The 23,079-nt window shown below is 41.5% G+C and overlaps 1 protein-coding gene across 1 annotated transcript; it reads right to left on the reverse strand.

Annotated features, from left to right (window-relative positions):
- Positions 1–18,461: 18,461 nt before the first annotated feature.
- On the reverse strand, positions 18,462–22,474 carry LOC141631959 (uncharacterized). Its single transcript, XM_074444560.1, has 3 exons — positions 21,563–22,474; positions 20,734–21,282; positions 18,462–18,614 (listed from the first exon to the last, which is right to left on the reverse strand). The coding sequence occupies exons 1-3, from the start codon at positions 22,472–22,474 to the stop codon at positions 18,462–18,464; spliced, it is 1,614 nt and encodes a 537-aa protein (XP_074300661.1).
- Between the last annotated feature and the right edge of the window lie 605 nt (positions 22,475–23,079).

Genomic DNA, 23,079 nt, shown 5'->3' on the forward strand with positions numbered 1-23,079 from the left:
GTCAACTGCCAACGCGGGGTGACAAGGCACACGACACTCCAACATTTCTAACCTATTTTCTCCACAAGGAGCACCCTCACCAGGCGGACTGTGGAACATACGAAAGGGAGCCTGGTTGACAGCTAAGTACGCTTATCCAGCTACCCCTGATACCACCCCGTGGACGTAGTTCGCACTAATCGCAATTAATCAGGGCCCCAGCATGCATGCACACGAATATGGAACGTAGGGATATCTGCGCTACCAAAATCCTGCAGCGTCTCATTGGTCCTAGAATGACGATAAACTTGCCTAAATTACGCCCTTGTTGGCTTTAAACGTGATGAACACACCTTGCGTCATGAACAAGGTTAAGTAGTCCAAAACTGCGGCATACGGCTTAATCAGCCATCCGGCTGACACGACAGCTAGCTTAGTCTGGATCAGCATTTTCAGGCTGACCAGGCTGGTCTAAATCAGCCTCCTAGGTTGACACGGCCACTCCTCCTTACATTGCGGCATATGCCTAAATCAGCCACCAGGATGACATGGCAGCTAGCTGAGTCAGAACGCCAGCCTTTTCAGGTTGACAGGACTCGCCTAAATCAGTCAAGCAGGCTGACACGACAAACTTCCTAAAAATAGAAAAAATAAATAACAAGCACACGATATGTAAAACTAAAACCTTGCCAAACTATGACAATGGGCATTTCAAAACATGGCCAAAATACGGCCCCAAGTTTAACCGCCACCTTGGCGGAGCAACCATAGAAAGAAAGTTTTAAAACTTACAAAGTCTGCCACCTCTGGGCCAGACTGCCAAAAAAGTTCATCAAAACATAAAAATACTTAATTATCGGTCATATTAATGACCTCTACCTCTGGCATCTCCTCTGCCTGCTGACCTCCCGTTTCAGGTACCGCACCAGCTTTTACATCCTCAGCTACCATAGCTTCCTGAGCTCCGTCAGCAGCATCCTGGGACATTCCAGCTCCATCTCCAGCAGCTTGCTCAGCCAGTGTAGGAGAATTCACCTCCCCAACTTCGGGCATCAGCACACTCAGATCAGGTTGGATGGGGTAGAGCATCTCCAGCTGCTTCTCCTCTTCCTCTATAGCCTGCTGGGTAGGAGCCTCCGTGAGAGCAGCACGCATCCCGTTGATCTTTCCCCGCCATGTAGCATAAGCAACAACGTTGGTGGCCAGGGAGATCAGCTCGCTGATCTTCTCATCAGAGCGCTTGAGGGAGTCAGAGAAAGTGCTGCACACCGCTTGAGTACGAGCCAGCTGATCAGCCCCCTCCTTTAGCTTCTTCTTGGTGACAGCAAGCTCAGTCTTCAGCTCCACCACCCGCTCCTTCAGATCAGCCCGCTGCTGCGCCAGATCAGCAATAGTGCCCTTCAACTCCTGGTTCTTGACGCTGGTAGCACGGCTAGTGGTCTGCACTATGTTGATCATTTTCCTGTTGTAGACTGCAGACTGGAGGGTCTGGGGTAGGAAAAATCAGAAGTCAGCAAGAAAGTTGAAAGATAAAATCTAAGCAAGAGAAGACAAACAGGTAGAGGACGAAGAATATTTATCATAAAGGCATTGTGCACGTCGTTCTCAGCCATCTCCTCTGGGGAGAACTCCGAAAACGTCTCCTCAACAGGAGGGAAGAGAAGCTGGTCAATCTCCGGCCACTATGGCACCTTGTCCACATTCCCAAAGCCCTATGGGAAATGAGCAGTAATGCCTCCGCTGGATGAAGCACGAGGACTGGCAGGAGAAGTAGGTGGATGACGAGACAACGGGTCGACCTCCAAGGGCTCGCGTGCAGCAGAACTGGAAAGCGTGGTACGAGTCTGGAAGGAGGCAGCAGGAGCACTCCTCTTGGAGGCAAAGGCCACATCAGGGCTGGCAGAAGGTCTCTTTCTTTTGGCACTTTGGAGGATGATTTCTAATTGATCAACTTTTGAACCTGCAAGCATATATAGTCTTAGACGACAGGATGCTTAAAACATCAGGAAAAATAGCATGCAAATTAAAACAGCTGTAGAAGTCTTACCAGAAGACATACTGTGAGTCGACTGAGGAGGATTGGAGGAGGAAGCAGGTGAAAAACCAGGGAGCAGGTCTGGGAACTTTCTCTTAGATTCAGAGATGCTGAACAGTTTACTGCAGGCAGGGATCTTGGTGCCAATACGGGTCAGGTCACAGGGGCTTGCACGAGGACGATGAAGTAAGATAGTAAGCAGCGAGATAAAATAAATCAGGTGACAGGAAGGCTACTTACTCGAAGTTAGAACCCATTTCTCGAAAATATAATCAACAGGAGGCTGGATGGAGTCCTTCCTTACGAAGAAGAAGTCCTCAAACCATTTCTCATCACGGGATTTTGACACGTGTCTGAAGGGAGCCTCTCCACGGCCCCGGAATGAGAATTGACCCCTGCCCAGGGATCTGATGTTGTACATGTGGGCTAGGTCGCCCGTAGTGACAGTTTACCGTATTCGACCGGCGGCAAGAGAATAGAGAAGAACTCTCCAAATGGCAGCAGAAATTTATGCCATGGCAAAGTTGTTGGTGAAGATAAAGTCTTGAACGAGTTTAGGAAAAGGAAAACGGAGGCCGTATCTAAATGGGTACAGGTAAAAACTAACCCACCCTGGACGGAGGGCATCAGCTTTCTGTCCCGGTTCAGGAATGGCAATGTCCACCCCGTCACCAAGACCAAGCAGATTCTTGATCGTGGGAATATCGGCCAGAGTCAAGGCGGAGTCACAATCGTGGGGATGCATAAAAAGTCCCCGAGAAGGAAAAGTGGGGTCGAGATTACGGTTAGAGGGTGTGGAGGATTGTCGAGTTTTGCCCATGGTGGAAAGAGAAAATGGAAATCAAAGAAGAAAAAAAGGGTGGATTACCTGGTGAAAGAGACGGGGAAGAGGAACAGTGAAGCCGGCAAAGAATAAAGAAGAAGGAAGGTTGAGGGTTTAAGAGAGAAGAATATTTTTGAAATTATTTAAGATTAATGAAAGTGGAAGGTGGAGGTTGGAGTTATAAAGAGGAGAGAGGGAGTTGGGTGCGAGAAAAGAGGAATAGGGCGGCTGACATGATGGATTGCATTGGAATGAGTGTAAAAGACGGCTTAGGGTTTTTAGCATTCGGTTACGTAAATTCCTTGCTCGATACCTAGAAGCGTACTTCACAAGAAATTTGGGGCAAACTGTTTGGGCTAAAAATAGCACAATAAAGAAGGCCCACTTAATAAAATAAAAAGCTATGGAAGGAGTGATAAGGAGGAAGGAAGCCCGCGGTTGGAGAAAGGGGAAACAGGCTCAAGGGAGATCAGGAGCCCATCATAGAAGGCGTCCGGATTAAGGAAAGAGGAGTTAGGGAGAAGATAGGGAGAAGTTAGGGAGATCAGGGAGAATTGGGAAAGGCGGCCAAGTATGGAAAGAGTTCTTATGGAAATTATATTCCCTTTCCATATTCAAAGTAGAACATATCTAGGGTTCTTACCCTATAAATAACCAAGGAAGAAAATCAAGAAGGACATTCAACACATCCGCACTCACACATCCAAATTCAAGAACACATCTACATCACGGCATATTATTATACTCAAATATACATTCGTCCAAGATCTTGCAGGCCTGACGCCTACGGCCAGCAGGATTAGCTTTGTGCCTCTATTGTAATCATCCTCCTATTCAAATAGAGCAATACTTGGCAGGGTACCGTCCCTCCCGCGGTTGTTCCCACATTGGGTTTTCCGCGTCACCAAATCTTACGTGTCAATTTACCTTGCGTACTTTATTTCTTTATTTAAATATCAACAAACGAACAATCATACGATTAACCAACGAGTAAGACTGCATTGACCCTAATCAATCAACTTGGTAAAAAATACCTAAACACACAATAGAGAGGTGATTGACCATATACATACGGATGTGTAAGGCTAATAGTTGGTTATATACATACTCTGTTACTTTTACCATAATGTTAAGTAGATATGAAAACCTCGTATCTATTTAATAAGACATAAAAGTGATTTTTGAAATGTGGAATATTTTCAAAATGAAGTAGTAAACCAAAAGTACGACAAGTTCAAAAATGTTGATCGGAAATTTCAAAGTAATGACTTTGAAGATCAAATGGGTAATATCAAGTAATGACCTTGATTATCACTAAGAAGATTGTGAACCATAGAGTATGGTGTAGTCAAGAAGATAAACCGAACTTTATGAGATATAGTTTGAGGTTTTTCGCAATTTTGTAAGCTATTTTCTCACTAAAAGTTTAAAACCCGACTATAAAAGCCTAAATGACATGAGATATGGATAGGGAGGGTCTCTAACTTGTCATTTTTATACATTTGGGACCATAAATGTTTATGTTCAGAACAAACTTATGTATTTGTAAGGGTTATCCAAAATTGATCCACTTGGTTTTCACTCCTCCAAAACGAGAACAAAGAGTTTGTGGCTCGTAATGCTGTCTTTCTAGAAAGATTTTCATTTTCTGGAAGACAAAATGGGAGAAATTTTGAACTTACGGAAGTACAAGACCCACAAACTGAGTACAATGCAAGAAGATGTTCTTTATTGTGGCTCAGTGGTTATAAGGAGATAATTTTTCGATAATATTGCGTTACTTTTCGAAAGTAACGAATCATCAACCCTCATCAAAGGCTTTTCTGTAGTATGAACTCTATGTAATGGCGTGTCACCATGCAAATCGAATTGCTCTTCTTCCACAAGATGTGATAAGGAAGGAAACATGAGATGTTTTTGAGACTTGATTTGGGGCGAATACTTTGCACCAAATTAGGTTACCTTAATCTTGTTATAAAGGTTACATAAGATGTTTCAATTTTGAGTTCGTTACAGAGAGTTTGTGACAACCCAAATCCCTTATCAATTCGTATGTTCTAAGGAATATAGCCTCTCATGAGGATGAGATTCGGCAAAAGAATAACGAAACTTTCTCCTTGGGAGAAGTTTTGTTGATCTTGTCAATGCTAAGAAGCCTAGCATTCTTGAAAGATCCCTTTTGTGATCTTATATACGTCAAAGAGTTGGAACCTTGGGTTAAATTATGTCATTAATCATAATGGTATTACTCGAGTTGTCGAGGTACCATGATGACACATGGAGTTTTGTGGGAGCTAAAGTGAGTTTCTTAGTCTAAATATGTGCTCGACATATTAGTGACTAGAAATGTAGCTAAGGTGATATTTCTTAGTCTGAATATGTGTTTGGCATATTAGTGACTAGAAATATTCTCGGGTGAATTTTTGAGAGTAGCATGGCGCATCTTAAATATCCGGATCTAATGAGATATATTGACACGGCTATCGCAACCCTATCAAAGATAAAACCTAACGGTCTCAACTAAAATGTAGCAGAGGCAGTCGAGTATCGAATCCACAGGGAGGTAATGTAAATATAGCTGTCTATTCTAAAACTATGGTAACAATTGGGGGGTTTGATTAAATTTGATTATAAACTAAGAGTAATAAAAGCAGCAAATTACGATTTAACTATCAAGAAGAGAGGGACATGTCGGGATTTCGGTTCACTACGGTAGTCCAACAACTCAGCAGTAAATGACTCAGACGAACTAATGTGAGACGGATGTTAGAAGGTCCTTTCGGTCCACTTCCTATCCTAAAATACCACTAACTTAACTTTTGTCCTCATTAGGGCGAGTCATCGTTATAGCGAGCCTATTTAGTCCAATCTTTCGATCCAGGATTAATTGTAGCCAGTTTAATGGGTGACATAGAAGCGTGCACTCAACTAGGTCGGGAATTACAGTTAAATTGCTATAGTGACAGAGTCTCTTATCAGTTCATCTAATTCATTCACTACATCGTCATTTTCCTACCGCAGATTCCCTAATCCCAACATGAAGGGTTTAGTTACTCATGTTCGTAATTAATCTAACAGCAATTAGGTTCCCAGCAGAAGACATAATGAAATAACAATAAAATGCAATAAAGGAAATTAGGGCAAGGGAGAATGATAACACAACAAGAAATTTAAAGCAACTAATGATTATTATTAATAAAGAGAAAGGAAAGATTACAATCTGAGCAAATCCGGCGTAAAGAACACTGAATCCGAGCAAAACAATAACCCAAGGCAAAAGCAACAGTGGAGAAGAATAAAGTACGTAGCAAGGTATTGTAGTTTTTCGATCGTCAAAGATAGTAAAAAAGAGTTCCTAATAACCTAATTAACTTAGGTTTAAATAGAAAAAGAACTAAGGTTTACGGAAATAACAACTCACGGACTAATTAAAAGCCCATGCCCGTGAAAACCTCTCGATCGAGTGGATTAAACCACTCGATCGACCAACATCTCAGCAGAAGTTCCTCGATCGACCAACAGGTCACTCGATCGAGGGCTTGGTCTTGTGCAGCTTACTCGATCGAGTAAGGGACAATTCGATCGAGCATCAGGGGGTATAGAAACCACTCGATCGATCAGCAAATAACTCGATCGACTGATTTCGTCTTCATTCCAGCTCACGTCTTCACCCATGTGTCTCGTAATGCGTGCCATGATGCTTCCAAGTGCAGTATCTTACTCTGGGACAATCCCGTCTCCTCTAAATGCATGCAAAAAGGGCAAAAAGGGATATGGTTCCACTACTTTCACGAACATTCCTACAAAAAGGACAAAATACACCAAAGTAGCCAATTCGGGGCAAAATACCATAAAAATAGTATAGAAATGCATAGAAATACGTGCTGAAATAGGCCAAAAAGACTATACATTAGGCACGTATCAAATCTCCCCAAACCAAACCTTTACTCGCCCTCGAGTAAACTCAAAACTAAACTAATGGAACGGAAATGATAACTCAGAGCTAGCTTAACTTGTCTACTTGAACCAATTTAATGCAACAAAAATCAACAGTTAAAGCCAAGCGACAAGACGCAAAAACGAATTATAAGTTTGTTCATAAATAAAGTCGACCTATCGACCTTGCAAGACCAACAAAACTGGACTCTCACGTGATCACTCTTCTCTCATGAAGCAAAGGGCAAATGTAGTATGTAAAAGAGAGAAGAAAAGACAGTCACTCACCTAACTGCGACCTACATAGCATGCATGCAACAAAAATGAAAGACAATTCAAGTACTAATGCACAAATTCCAACCAATAATGTCCGTCACAGCCGAGGGTATGCAAATAATATGGGAATAGTGAGGTTCAGGTGAGAAAAGGCAAAACAAGTTATGGAAATGTGGAGGTAAGAGCGTCAAGCTAGTTCCTAACAGGACCATAATGAAACCATCCGGATCTCAAACTGACTGAAAAACTAAGTACTAGTGCCCTTCACTTGGCACAAAACTCACTAGACTCAAAGCACAATCTCCTCAAAAAAATATGGGATAGAACGGAGGAGTCAGACGATCGCAAACTTCCCTTTTAAAGACACCGTCTGAAATAACTAACTGAACAACAACCCTTGTCGATTGTACATTTTCGAACATCTTCTCAACTCTGACAAGAGGGTACAACTATTTTCACAATTTTTCTTTCTTTCTTTTTCATATCAGCTCTTTTTCTGTTTTTTTTTTCTTTCATATTTTTTTCTTCTTTTCTTTTTTTTTTCTTCTTTCACGTTTTCTTTCTTTTTCTTTTTCAATACTTTTTTTTTTCTTTTCTCCTTCCTTAATACAGATACTAACTCCCAACAAGAATGACAGGCCAAACTGCAGTGGAAAACATACCACAAAAGGACAAACTAACTAGCTTGACTAGGCAGGCTTAGTTTGGAATGTAGCTAATGGGTCAAAAAGGCAAGTTTTGGCTAATGTGGAGCTAAATGGGTGAAAGATATAAAGAAAGGGGAATTTGCAAGACCCTCCCTGCATGTGACACCAACCACAAACCCGAATATGTGCATTTGACGAGAAATTGAATGTCATAAATGTGCAAAAGAGACGAACATGCTATGCAAGGAGTACTACTCTCAAAATTCCTAGTGAACTGGTCATGAATGTCACCAGTTATGGCTCTAAAACTCAGAATTTTTAAGTAGTTTGCCAGTTTATAGGTCAAGTCTAAACAACGACTTATATTTGAACAGAAATTCGTAGATTATGCGTACGACAAGGCTAATAACTATCAATAAAAGTACAAGGCTCAAGTAAAATGACAAGTTATAGTGCAATTTCATCACGGGAATCTACCGTTCCGACTCAACCTATATGCAAAAATAAACGTGAAATGTTTTTGAATTTTTGAAAATTTTCTAATTTTTTGTTTTTTTAGAAAATAAACAACAATGTAAGCGGGAAATTAAACGTGAATGCAAAACAAATGCAGATGCAGACTCAAAAGGATGCAATACCCTCCCCAAACCAAAACGGACAACGCCCTCGTTGTCCTCCAAAGATACACCAAAGAGAAAGATGGGGGATGGGGGTATACAACCAGCAGAATAAAAATAAAGGAGACAAAATGAAAAGAGTAAGAAGTACATACAAAAGCGAACTTCCCCAAACCAGCCAGAAAACTGGGGAAGTGAGTAGACCAGTAGCTACTCGTCGTCGGCACCGCCATCTCCCAGGTACGCCGACTCAACAAAATGGTCTTCCCAAACCAGCAACAAACAAGGGGGACCTCTAATCGTCATCTCCAGGCTGATCCTCCGGACTGGGTGTGAACGGGGGGTCGCTCGCCTCCTCTCTGACAGCTCGTTGTGCCGCCTGCTCAGCCCGTAACCGCACCTCTCGTGCTACCGGTGTCTCCTCCGCCTCGTCCTCTGAGTCAGAAGGGAGTGGAGGGTACCCACCCTCTGGGTATCGGTAGAAGGAGGGATGCGGCCACCCCTCTGGAATCGGTCGCCGGGCTCGGATATGGAACTCGTATAGCGGAAATACAGCCAAAGCCATATCCCGTCTCATCTCAGTAATGTACCGTAGGTAACGCCGGTAAAGGAGTGAGAGCGCCCTCTCCCGTAACAGCAGCCCCAGAAGAGCTGGGAGTAGACACGACTAGCTGACTAGCCTGCTCTCTCGGCCTAGGTGGCAGCATGCCAGGCGTCGGGAAACGAGGGATGAATCCTCTTTCCAGCATAGTGAGGGGCCTGGTAGGGGTAGAAGTAACAACTGGAGCTGCGGTGGTGACTAAGGCGGAGCTAGTGGCAACAGCAGGGACCACTGACTCGCTCACGGGCGGACTAGAAGTGGTACTAGTGGAGGGTAAAGAGCCACTATCCATCCTGCAAAGTATTAAAGGGCACGATAAGAGAAGATGGCTGCTAACCGTGGTTAAAACAACCCGTTAACCAACATGTGACAGCAAATAATGGCCCTATCATTCGAAAAATTCGACTTACAGCAAGCAAAACCCAACAATTCCTCAAAACTTCGAAATACAGCATGCGAGTGCTAATAAAGTGACATAGTTATGACTGCTAATAGAGAGTAAAATGAGCAAGAGAACTGCATATGGCAACATATAGGACTACTAGCAGGCGAAAAAGTCGACTCACAGAGCAAGATACCACTAGTTTATAGTATGTAATAACGACAGGGGACGGAAAAACGGTTAACAACGAACAAGGAAGCATGGATGAAGTTAAACAAAGCAAGACAACATAAGACCGTCTGACATCGAAAAACTCGACTCAGGAACCCTAATCGCGGAAATCTTGTGCAAATTTCGAATTAAACATGTGGAAACAGTGAGGAATTGGGATAAGATCATCAAGAAGCTAATTAAGGGCATATAAACACAATTAAATCGAAAAAAAAATCGACTAGACATGGAATTTTCGAACCCTAATTCAAAATCACCTCAAGAAATTCGAATTAATCGAAGAGAAAATGCAAAGAGTGTGAATGAGACACTTACTTGATGATGATGATCCTATAAAAGCAATTAAACTTCAAATAACCAAGCAACAAAGGCGGATTTTAATCGAAAAAGCCGCAAACCCTAATTCCCTTTAAAAACAGTGAGGATGAACACAAATAGAGGGGAAAACAAGGGGCTATTGAAGATTAAATTGCTAGCAATGGAAAGTAGGTGACGGATTTGATGAATTTGGGCAAGAAAATTGGGGATTTGGGGGAGTGAAAATCGCAATTAGGGAAGGGGTTTAGACGGAATTAGGGATAAAATGAAATTGAAAACGGAAATAAGGAGTTTAAGTTTAGAAAACTCTCGTATCCTATTCATACCACTCGATCGAGTGGTTTTTAAATCACTCGATCGAGGACTTTTGATGTCCCTTCTGCTCGATCGAGTAAGCATCCCCTCGATCGACCTGTTCCTCTTTGGCTTTTCTCGATCGAGTAACCGAGATGACTCGATCGACCTAATTTCCACTCGATCGAGTACAAAAAGTACTCGATCGAGGACTTCCTCTTATAGACTCTTGGATTTCCGTCTTTACTTCCTTGAAATGCGTGAAACTTCCCCAAACCTGCATAAACACATCCAAACACATCCCAAAATACCAAATACGCAGAAAACACAGTCTATAGTCTTAGTCTATGCTAAAAATTGTCTAAACTAATTGTCCTAATTAAAACGTAATAAAGTAAATTCAAAAGAAATTCAAACGAATTGTCTATTACAATTTGTTACACGGGGCATTTCCCCGTTTAATTCTCATCGACTTTCGTAGCCCCTTCGTGGGCTTCTCGACCGAGGACGTCACCTCGGTGATACCGACCGACCTCTTCATCTTCCATGAGCTTGAATCACTATTTGCAACAAGAGAGGAATGTAGTTCCAATCTATGTAGGTTCGAACTTTCTTCGTTCTCGCTCCTCTGTCATCTTCTTTGGCATCCTTGCTTCCGATTTGATTGATAATGGCCACACCGTGTCCCTTGACAAATCCCATCCTTGCATTCATCTGCAGCACTGCAGTAAGGACAACAGACGAACTTGCCTCCTTCTTGCTCTCAATCTGAGGCGGAGGGTTAACAATAATGACAATATTCTCCAAATTTTCATCTGGAGCGTTAACAATAGGAACAATAGAAGAAAGAGCATTGCAAGGTCAACTTGCATGGGAGCTCTCCGGAACTTGGACGGATGAAAAATCAGCTCCTCATCCCCTACCTGAAATGTCAAAGTCTTCCCACTGACGTCTATCACCGCACGGGCGGTGGATAGAAATGGTCTCCCTAAAATAATAGGGGTGTGTGCATCTTCGGGGATATCTAAGACAACAAAATCGACGGAATAAAGAACTTCCCGATCCGGACAGGTACGTCTTCTACTATACCTAATGGCCGTGATAGACTACGGTCGGCCATCTGGACAGTCATGTTGGTGCAACTCAGTTTTGTCAAACCGAGTCTCTTAGCCAGAGACAAAGGTAAGACACTTACACTAGCGCCTAGATCGCATAGCGCATTATCAATCAACTGCATACCGATATGACATGGAATCGAAAAACTACCCGGGTCTGATTGCTTAGGGGGTAACTTATTTTGAAATAGGGCTGACCCCACCTCAGTCAAAGCTACGGTCTCACTGTCATTTATAGTCCTCTTACGTGCTAAAATTTCTTTCATAAACTTTAAATAAGAGGGTACCTTACTCAGCAATTCAGTGAACGACACGAAGACTTCCAAGTTCTTCAAGAGTTCAACAAATTTGCCAAACTGTTGATTAACTTTGGTATTCTGCAGCCGCCTCGGGAAGGGAACCGTGATAGGTATCTCGAGTCCCTTGTTTCTCACTTTCAAAGTGTCTTCTGGTGCAAGTTCGGTATCCTTTGGACGCCTCTTACCTCTCGAACGACGTCTTTCCGGTGATTTCTCGCTTAAACGAGCACTAGCAGGCTCTCGAATAAGCTTCCCGTCATCGATATCACTCGATCGAACAATATGCTCACTCGATCGAGCAGTCTCCTCATCAAAATCGATCGATCGAGTAACATTACCACTCGATCGACCACCCTCGATTTCTGTTCACTCGATCGAGCGGAAACAACCACTCGATCGAGGGCTTTCTTCACCATTTTCACTCGATCGAACACCGCCTTTAGTCGATCGAGTAACCGCTTTGTCGTGAGCCCTTTTTTCTTGACGAGAATCGTTCATCATCGATTCTGACTATCTTCGGTCCGATTTCTTCACTTCTGGTCCCTCATAAGAAAGACCGCTTCTCAATTCTATCGGGTTTACCGTCTCATGTGGTTCTTCTCATTTTTTGAGTCGGTAATTGACCCGGCTTCCTCGAGGATTGATTTGCAGCAAGTTGGGCAACTTGAGTCTCAAGTGCCTTATGTGACGCGATTTCTTTGTTGATTTTGTTGATCATTCACCGCAATTGCTTGATATGGCTTGCATCATGGACTTTAACTCGCTCATTTCGCTCACCCCACTAGAGGATGATGCACCTTGGTTAGGAGGGTTGAAGGATGGAGGCTTTTGATAGCCTTGTTGCTTCTGGTGTGGAGGAATATATGGCTGCTGCGTTGGAGGAGCCGTGGGGTTGAGCACGTTATGATTGCTCCACCTCAAATTGGGATGGATATTCGGCTCGTAGTAAATGTTGTTCTCGCTGTAGTGTTGAAAGGCGGCGCATTGCTCAAAAGGATCGGGACAATGATCTGAGACATGCCCCTCTCCTCCACATCTTCTACAGACGAAAGGACCGTCTGTCATAGCATTAACCTGGTACATTCCTCCTTTGGAAACTCCTCCTAGCTCATACTTGTCGAATCTTGCAGTGAGGGCTTCAAGAGCAGCGACAGAAGAGGACTCAGCAGCTCTTCTTTGATTTCCTCTCGAGTTCCCATATTCAGCTTTATGGGTGGCCAAATCATCAATGATCTTCCACCCCTTGGTTGCTCCCAAGTTTTCAGCAAATCGGCCATTGGCAGAGCATCTAAAACGGCCATGTGATCATCATACAAACCATTATAAAAATGGTTGCACAAGCTCCATTTTTCGATCCCATGGTGCGGTATGGTGCGCACTAGCTTCTTGAATCGAACCCATATCTCGTGGAAGGTCTCGTCAGGCCCTTGTTTAAAGCTCGTTATCTGAGCTCTAATGGCAATAGTCTTTGAGGTGGAGAAATACTTCTTATAAAATGCCAAAGCTAGCGAATTCCAGTCAGTTATCCCCTCAGCTTCCCGGTCCAAATCCCTATACCACTCCCTTGCAGCATCGCGGAGTGAGAAAATGAACATGGTTTCTTTCACTTGGTCAGGAGTCACGCCAGCTGGTGGAGACATGGAACTGCAATAATCAATGAATATTTCCATGTGCTTGGCTGCATCTTCATTTGCAGCTCCCCCAAATAGATTCCTCTCAACCAAATTTATAAGGGACGGATTTGGCTCAAATTTTCTTGCCTCCCCTGGTAACGTGAATCCCTTGTAGAGATTCACTGCTGTAGGTTCAGAGTGACTAGCAATGGTCGCTTCTTCGGCCATCTCAGGAACGTCGGAAAAGTAACGGTTTCAAGCGATGAGGTAGAAACTGGAGAAGACGGTGGGTTGTCCTCGAACAGTTCGTTCTCGTAGTAATTGGAACGAGAACTGGACTCTTCCTCTAACTGTTGTTCTTGAAACAATCTCCTCTTTACGTGCAGAGATCTTTCAATCTCAGGATCGAATGGTAGTAGTGGACCACCTTGCGACCTGCGCATAAGAAGAAACTACAACAGAAAATGAGAATAGTCCAAGGAACGGGTGTCCCTTAGACCGAAAAAGGACTAAAATAAAACAACTAATAAATTGAACAATTGCCTCCCCGGCAACGGCGCCAAAATTTGACACGGCTATCGCAACCCTATCAAAGATAAAATCTAACGGTCTCAACTAAAATGTAGCGAGGCGTTGAGTATCGAATCCACGGGGAGGTAATGTAATTATAGTCACAATGTCTTCTAATCCTATGGTAACAATTGGGGGGTTTGATTAAATTTGATTCTAAACTAAGAGTAATAAAAGCAGCAAATTACGATTTAACTATCAAGAAGAGAGGGACATGTCGGGATTTCGGTTCACTACGGTAGTCCAACAACTCAGCAGTAAATGACTCAGACGAACTAATGTGAGACGGATGTTAGAAGGTCCTTTCGGTCCACTTCCTATCCTAAAATACCACTAACTTAACTTTCGTCCTCATTAGGACAGTCTCTCATTTATAGCGAGGCCTATTTAGTCCAATCTTTCGATCCAGGATTAATTGTAGCTTGATTTAATGGGTGACATAGAAGCGTGCACTCAACTAGGTCGGGAATTACGGTTAAATTGCTATAGTGACGAGTCTCTTATCGAGTTCATCTAATTCATTCACTACATCGTCATTTTCCTACCGCAGATTCCCTAATCCCAACATGAAGGGTTTAGTTACTCATGTTCGTAATTAATCTAACAAAGAATTAGGTTCCCAATGAAGACATAATGAAATAACAATAAAATGCAATAAAGGAAATTAGGGCAAAGGAGAATGATAACACAACAAGAAATTTAAAGCAACTAATGATTATTATTAATAAAGAGAAAGGAAAGATTACAATCTGAGCAAATCCGGCGTAAAGAACACTGAATCCGAGCAAAACAATAACCCAAGGCAAAAGCAACAGTGGAGAAGAATAAAGTACGTAGCAAGGTACTGTAGTTTTTCGATCGTCAAAGATAGTAAAAAAGAGTTCCTAATAACCTAATTAACTTAGGTTTAAATAGAAAAAGAACTAAGGTTTACGGAAATAACAACTCACGGACTAATTAAAAGCCCATGCCCGTGAAAACCTCTCGATCGAGTGGATTAAACCACTCGATCGACCAACATCTCAGCAGAAGTTCCTCGATCGACCAACAGGTCACTCGATCGAGGGCTTGGTCTTGTGCAGCTTACTCGATCGAGTAAGGGACAATTCGATCGAGCATCAGGGGGTATAGAAACCACTCGATCGATCAGCAAACAACTCGATCGACTGATTTCGTCTTCATTCCAGCTCACGTCTTCACCCATGTGTCTCGTAATGCGTGCCATGACGCTTCCAAGTGCGATATCTTACTGCCTGGACAATCCCGTCTCCTCTAAATGCATGCAAAAAGGGCAAAAAGGGATATGGTTCCACTACTTTCGCGAGCATTCCTACAAAAAGGACAAAATACACCAAAGTAGCCAATTCGGGGCAAAATACCATAAAAATAGTATAGAAATGCATAGAAATACGTGCTGAAATAGGCCAAAAAGACTATACATTAGGCACGTATCATATATCTCCATGGATATTAGCATTATAGTCAAGAGACTTATGTGATAAGTTTCTTGACTTGTTCAAGTTGTTGAACTATTAATATGATCTCTTGTGCTTCCGCTGCAGGATCTATTAAATATGCTCAAAGCTTCTCTCGTCAGGACTTATCATGTTGAGAATATGAGAAGTCATTACCAATCATTTCCTAGTGAGTGTCACTAGATGATTATCAAGAGCATCCTTGAGTACTTGAGAAGCACTGAGGATTTACTCTTGTAGTTTGGAGGAATTAATGAATTTTGTGTAAAAGGGTTACACGATTACATTCCTATGCTTATAAGATGTTATGGGACTCGTTAAGGAATGGTTAGCATGTAAAAGTGCTATATGAATAAAGAATAATATGTATAAGAAGTTATACATGTATAAAGCAGATATGTATGAGGAGTCATACATAAAAGATGTCATATGAAGGATGTGTATGTATAAGTGTTATACGTACAAATCATGAACGAAAGCTAAGTACATTACAACATCCAATATTGTAAAAGAGACAGTTGATATCCGGAATTTAATTGAACTAGAGTAGTTCTGTTAGCCGAATATCATCTCCCGAGAGACTGTGAAAACAGTGGGAGTGTTTGACTGGCTTTAGAACAAGAGTCTAAAAACTTGTTTAGACATGTACTAAAAAAGGCTCTATGTGATGAAAAGATTGCATAGAACAAAGGAAAATAGCAATGAAATTAGAGTGATGTAACTGTCGCTAATCCTCTAACCAAAGCCGTTGGCATAAGGTAGACATGATGGTTATGTCATCTCAATGTGATTGAGGAATATACCTTAATTGCTGAAGATCGTTATGTAAATATTGGATAGAGTATTAATATTTACGTAAGTCATGATCGCATTCATTGTTTGAGTCTCTTTAACAACTCATTTATTTAGTTTGACTGAAAACATGAATACCTTGTTTATCCGAATTGGTTGTGGAGACAATGTTGAAACCCAATTCAAGTGAATAGGATGAACATTGCATTAACCCCTAGTCACTTAACGAGGTGACGTCTCGGAGTGACTAGATTGTAAGACGATTGATGGTAGGTTCAGCACCATAAGGTTATAAGGATGACTAGTCGTTTACATAGGCGACTGTGGGACACTTTGCCGGGCAGTGACATTTATAGAGTCCCTTAGATCTATTACAGATGCCTGGTCGTGGCAGGGACTTCTATGATATTCCTATGAGTCGATTCTTTAAACTGGAGACTATTATCTGAGCAAGTATAGTTTTCGAGTGACTTTGGTTTTTGTCCTAGGTCGTGCCGTGATAGGAGGCCAAATGACATCTACTGGGTCATGGTGATCTGTATTGTAGAAAAGGATAGATAGGGCAGATAGGAATTGTCCACCCACGTTGGGTTTAAACATCTCTAGGCCACTCGAGGAGTTGTGACTGGGAAATGCGTGGCCACGCTCGGAAGTAATCTATGGTAGATTGTTCCGGTCTTACAGTCACACTCCCGATCGAGAAAACCACTCACGATATGTTCATGTGCAAGTGCGACCTGAAAGACACCTAGCATTGAGTGGGAGATTGTTGTTAAAACGGACAAAAGAATCGGTAACACACCCTTGTAGAGTACAAGCAGGATAATGTTGGGATAAGGAGTTATCCACAATTTTGTGTTATAATCATCGCACAACTTGTCTCGGACAAGTGGGAGATTGTTGGAGTTTTGTCCTCCACAATAGTGCATGATAATATTATTAAATCTCATTAAGGAATATGCATGGGATATTCATTGGCAATACTAGGTCGCTGATCAACGTATATCGGTAACGGTTGGCCAACTAGGGTTTGACGTTACTGTCGTGAGACGGCGGTGTTCAGCTGATCCCTTTCGGTCACACTTAAAGGAACGAACCCTAACACGAAAACTAATTAATTGTATAAGATACAGTTTAATTAGTCCCTTGATAAATTGACTAAGAGTTAGTCGATTAATTTAGAGAGATATCGAGTTATGAACTCGAGGCGCGGAAATTATTATTTAATCATGCGATAATTAAATAATAAATTATTAGAGACGGGAATTAATGATTAAGCAGTTAATTGTTAAATTAGTACTAATTGACTAATGTGATTAGTATTGGTACGTAAAATAAATGTGTAGCTGTACACGTATATTTACGTAGTGTTTTAGACAAAATTAATTGGGAAGCATTTAAACATAAAACGATGTTTAACTAAAATTTACACGTATTTGTGCGACAAATATAAGAACCAATATGGACCCGTAAATGGGTCATGGAATTCGTGTAAGTGGGATTGAGTGTTGCTTTGGTCATAATCATTCCACTTACACAAATTTTACTTCCCATAATATTTGTGTTCTTATCATATCTATGCTCCATTGGGCATATAAACGTAAGACAAAAAACACACTCCACCACCCTCTACATGTGCCAGCCTCCCCCTCCTTTTACACCATTTCTTTTGTTCATTTTTGCTTACACTTGAACAATGTTGCATGTGATAGAAAGTGTAAAAGAGTTCTTACATCTCTCTAAAAACAAAACACATAAAATTACTAATAGTTAGTAAACAAAATTATTACTAAGAATGTTAGTAATATTTTACATATAATCAAGGGTATTCTAGCATAATATCTAGTTAATATTTGTTAGGAATTTGGGTTTTGTTCTTGGGTGCAATTTGAGAGGAGACTTTCTCTTTGGAAGCTTGGGTTTATGGAGGATCTTGCCATTGATAAATAGCTCAAGAACAACCAAGATGTTGATCTTGGTTGTGCCCAAATACTACAATTTTTCAATGTAAGAAAAATTATTTTCCTCATATTTTATATTAATATGCTTTTATATTGCATGCATGTTACATAGATCGACTAAAACAAATTATGAGATAATTTGAATTTTAATTAGAGAGTCTAATTAGGATATTTGATCTTTCACTTTTTTCTTTTTTTTTTCTTTTCCTTTTTGTTTTTCGGTTTTTTTCTTTTTTTTTTTCGTTTTTTTCTTTTTTTGCTCACCTCCTTTATTTTCAGTGGGTTTTCACATCATTTCCTGTAGTCTGATTCGTTTTCGGTCCTTTTCATAGATCTGGCTATGTGAGAGACTCGAGTTGGTTGATCCACCAAAAGTTCCGGGTGCATATGAAGTGAGAAGCTTCACTTCTCGTCTTCGTCAATTTCAAACTGGGAAAAAGGAGTCTTTCTGGCGACAACGGCTTTCTGCCAATGCCGGGTTACATGTTAGATGGGCTTTACTCTGGCTTCGCCTTACGGCAGTTACTGGTTTGTCTGAAACTGATAAAACCAGACATCTCACTCTTTTGGGCTTGGAGTGGTCCACTCATATCTATCCGGACCGTGTTCTTCGATAGGTCGGTCGTCGGCAACAGATTCCCGCTTGATACCTGTCGAAGTGAGTACCAAAAATAATATTTATAAATTCCAAACTACAATTAGCAAGCGGTAGTAAGGGTCGATCCGCAGGGAGGTAGGAAGATAATAGTTGCTATATATTTCAGTCTATCGGGTAACAGTTGTGGGGGTTTTGGTGTGAATAAATTCTAAGACTAATAACATAAATTAAATAAATAAATAAAAGTTGCAAAAGATGTAAACTATGATAAAATAAATGCTAAGACGGTCGGTTCATTATAGCTGCGATGGCACATAATCCTAGGTAACTTCGAAATACGGTCGCGAAGGATGGGGAAAACAAGTCCTCTCGGTCCATGCTAAATAGTAGCTACCTCTCGGCCTATGCTACTATTCCCTAAGTCTCATTAATACTAACTCTCATTCTTGATTAATGATTCCTAATGCAAACTAAATCACGTTATCTCTCGATCTTAGCAATTTAGTCGTTTTAATTCGTTAATTATTGTCCATTCCTATCTCTCGATCTATGGGATGGTCAAGTTTGAGCATCTATCAAGTCTCCTCTCGGTCTTATTGAAAGATAAAGCACTTAACGAAACAAACAAAGCAAAACCAGACGCGTAACCAGTCAATCGACCATGGGTACCGATCGATCGACCATACCGTGAATCGAAATCGCCTATAATTTATGCCATCTACGCTATAGCTCCCCTAAATCCTAGCAATGGTGATTTAGCTACTCATACTTGTGATAAAAACAGCAATAATATTATCAAATAAAGCTAACGAATTCATGCTTAGATTAATTAAATAAACAATTAACATAAAACGATAATTGGCTTTGGGAATTCTAACCTAACAATTCTATACTACGAATGACTTAAAACAGCGAGTATTAAACGAAGGAACAGAAAATACCGTAGGGAGAATTGAAGAGGAAAGATCTAAATCGAGTGTAAAGAAAGCTTTATTGACGGAAAATAATCTAAACTAATGACTATTGAATTATATATTAAGAACTTGATGATAAAAACTAGATGGTTATTCTGAAAACTAAGGTTATGTTATATAGGAATAATCCTGCGTAACCTTTATTCCTAAACCTAATCACAATGGGCTTTAGAATTCTCGATCTTTTAACTTGCGCATCAGCTCATGGGGTGGTCGATCGACCACTTGTACCAGTCGATCGACCAAGAGTGCTGTACAGAATTGCATTCTGACGATTCCTACAGCGCGCACCGATCTTAAAATAGATGCCATTTCTTCGTTACTTTGTCAACTTAGGCGTTCTATACGGCGTTGGAAAGCTAAGAGGATAAGCTTTCACCTCCAATTGGAATTACTCAATTATCAGCTCCAGAACTAGAGATATTTCTATCTGAATCAGGCTGCAATATCGTGAAGTGCTTCTTTGCTTGTTAAACTCGTACGCACCCATGCTTTTGCTATCTTTAGGCCTTAAAACGCTCACCAAGCTCATTCCTTGAGTCAATACTTCATGTCAAATCCTATGCTAAACACTCCGGGGCAGATTTGGTCCATTTTCCGCCATATTCTTCACATTCCTACAAAATCACACGAAAAGGAAGAAATACACGAAACAAGGGAAATAGTAGCATAAACTACTTAATTGAATTCTAAAATGCGTTTGAAATGAGGTGCAAAACATCATATATTAGACACGCATCACCGCTGTTGCACTTGTTCGTGGCCAAGTTCAAGGAGTGACTCTCGCGAGGTACAATGCATGGTAAGAGTCCTGGACTCGGAGGACTATCTGGCATATTTCTGAGCCATTTGCTTCTACTTGGGTGTCACCCTCTTATTTCCAGTGGACTATTGAACCTTCTTTCAAGGCTCGGAAAAAACTTTATGAGGATGATGCCGTTGATTACAAAAATTATTTCATAACATTTGAGAATGAGGTCATCAAGGATAGTATTTCTTCAGCTGGTCTAAATTCGTAGGATTTGTGAAGTTATTCCCATCCAAATCTGCTAATCGAACAACGCCTCCCGACACAATCTTCTTTACCAAATAAGGGCCTACGCAATTTGGCTTGAACTTACCCCTTGAGTCAATTGGTAACAAAGCTCTAACTGATTTGAGAACCAGATCTCCCTTACTAATTCACCTTGGTTTTACCTTTTTGTTAAAAGCTCTCTCTATCCTTTTCTGGTAGAGCTGGACATGGTATAATGCGTTCAAACGCCGCTCATCGAGCATGACTAGTGAATCATATCTTGCTTGAACCCAATCTGCTTCAGGAACTTGGCTTTCTAGGAGGATCCTTAGGGATGGTACTTCTAACTCAACTGGTTGGACTGCCTCCATTCCATATACCAAGTAATACGGGGTTGCTCCCGTGGCTGTTCTAATTGAAGTTCTATACCCCCATAATGCAAAGAGTATCTTTTCTAGCCATTCTTTGTAGTTGCCGGGAATCTTTCTTAAAATGGTCGTAACTGTCTTATTAGCAGCCTCTACCGCACCATTTGTCTGTGGTCGGTATGGTGATGACTTGTGATGTTTGATTTTATACTTTTCAACTATAACCTCGGTCTCAGCATGGAAATGAGTTCCATGATCACTGATGAACTCATGTGGTATTCCGTACCGGCAAATGATGTCATTCTGAATGAACTGTGCTACTGGCTTTGCTTTTAGCACTTTGTAAGACTTAACCTCTACCCACTTCATGAAGTAGTCAATTGCAACAAGGATAAAACAATGCCCTCCAGTTCCTGATGTGTGTACTTTTCCAATGATGTCGATTCCCCAGGTTTAAAATGGCCAGGGTGACGTCATGGTGTATAGCATGGAAGGTGCCACATGCTGTACATTTGCGAATATCTGACAATTGTGACAGTGCCTGACATATTTGCAACAATCTGTTTTCATCGTTGTCCAATAATACCCAAGTCTTGTGATTTACGGACTAACATATGGGCATTCATGTGTGGCCTACACTCACCGTCATGGACTTCTTCCATAACCTTTTCAGCTGTCGGTTTATCGATGCATCGCAACAAAACCCCTTAAGCCGTCTTCTTGTACAATTTCCCATCATTGGTCTTAATGAGTTGGGCGGATACATTCGTAGGGTGCGTTTTCCATGCTTGTCAAGGTCGGGAGGATACTCTCCTGTTTCCTTGAATTTCAAAATGGCTGTATACCAAGGTTCGGTTTCACCTTTCTCGGTATCATTGATTACATTCACATAGGCAGGTGACGATCTTCGTTCGACACATATTGGCATACTGTCTATGTGGTCAGGAATGTTGATCAAGGCAGCTAACTTGGACAATGCATCTGCAAATTGCTTTTCCGCTCTCGGGAGGTGAACATATCGAATATCTTCGAAGTATTTTTCCAACTCTTCGATTCTGGTTTGATACGGGGCCAAACTTTGGCTCCTAATTTTCCATGACCCCCCCACTTGATTTATTACAAGGGACGAGTCTCCATGTACTAACAACTTCTTCAAACCCAAGTCTAGAGCACTGCGTAAACCAAGCAAGCATGCTTCATATTCAGCGGCATTGTTTGTGACATTGAAATCCAGTTTGATGGACAAGGGCACGTGTTCACCTGTTGGAGAAATGAGAAGTATACCTACTCCATATCCCATATAGTTCGATGCTCCATCGAAATACAAATCCCACATGTTATTCTCGACGTATACCACGTTTTCGTCGGGAAATAACCAAGTGTCAATGACTTCTGTTTCTTCGATTGGATTATCGGTGAGGAAGTCGGCGACCGCCCTTCCCTTGATCACTTTCAAAGATACATATTTGAGATTGAACTCTGATAACATGAGGGTCCATCTCGACATTCTTCCATTTAGCACTGGTTTTTCAAACAAGTACTTGATCGGATCCATTTTTGAGTAGACACTCACACTATAGCTAAGCATGTAATGTCTTAATTTTTTTGTTGCCCAGACCATGGCCAGACATGTCTTTTCAAGAGGTGTGTACTTTACTTCATAGTCTAAGATCTTTTTACTGATGTACTAAATAGCTCTTTCTTCTTTGTCAACTATTTGGGCTAACGTAGCCCCCATTGCCGCATCCGTAACAGTTAGGTATTGCGATAATGGTAGCCCGGCTACTGCTGGGCTCAAAACTGGTGGAGAAGACAGTACTTCCTTTACTTTATTGAATGCGACCTGACACTGGTCATCCTACATAACATGTTCTCCGACCTTCAGTTTCTTAAAGATCGGCTCGTAAATCCTCGTCAACTTCGCAACAAAACGGCTTAAGTATTGAACTCTTCCCAGAAAACCTCGAATTTCTTTCTCGGCCTCGGGATGGGGCATTTATATAATGGATTTGATCTTTGATGGGTCTACTTCGATGCCACGGTGGCTACGATATTGTGGACATGGACCACAGGCCGGTCTGTGGATTTGGGCCACCTACCGATCTGCGGTCACGGGCCACCTGCAAGCCCAGCCGATCTGTGGACATGCAGTGGTCTTTT

The sequence above is a fragment of the Silene latifolia genome, chromosome Y (assembly GCF_048544455.1).
Source record: "Silene latifolia isolate original U9 population chromosome Y, ASM4854445v1, whole genome shotgun sequence".
Taxonomy (NCBI): Eukaryota; Viridiplantae; Streptophyta; class Magnoliopsida; order Caryophyllales; family Caryophyllaceae; genus Silene; species Silene latifolia.

Bases quoted from the DNA above. Each gene is read 5' to 3' on its own strand.
- LOC141631959 (XM_074444560.1), bottom strand. From the start codon at position 22,474: ATGGATCCGATCAAGTACTTGTTTGAAAAACCAGTGCTAAATGGAAGA. The intron at 21,283-21,562 runs GTGAGTGTAGGC...TACTTCATGAAG, and splicing joins TATGGAAGAAGTCCATGACG to TGGGTAGAGGTTAAGTCTTA. The intron at 18,615-20,733 runs GTAAAACCAAGG...TCACTTCGACAG, and splicing joins AGAGAGCTTTTAACAAAAAG to GTATCAAGCGGGAATCTGTT.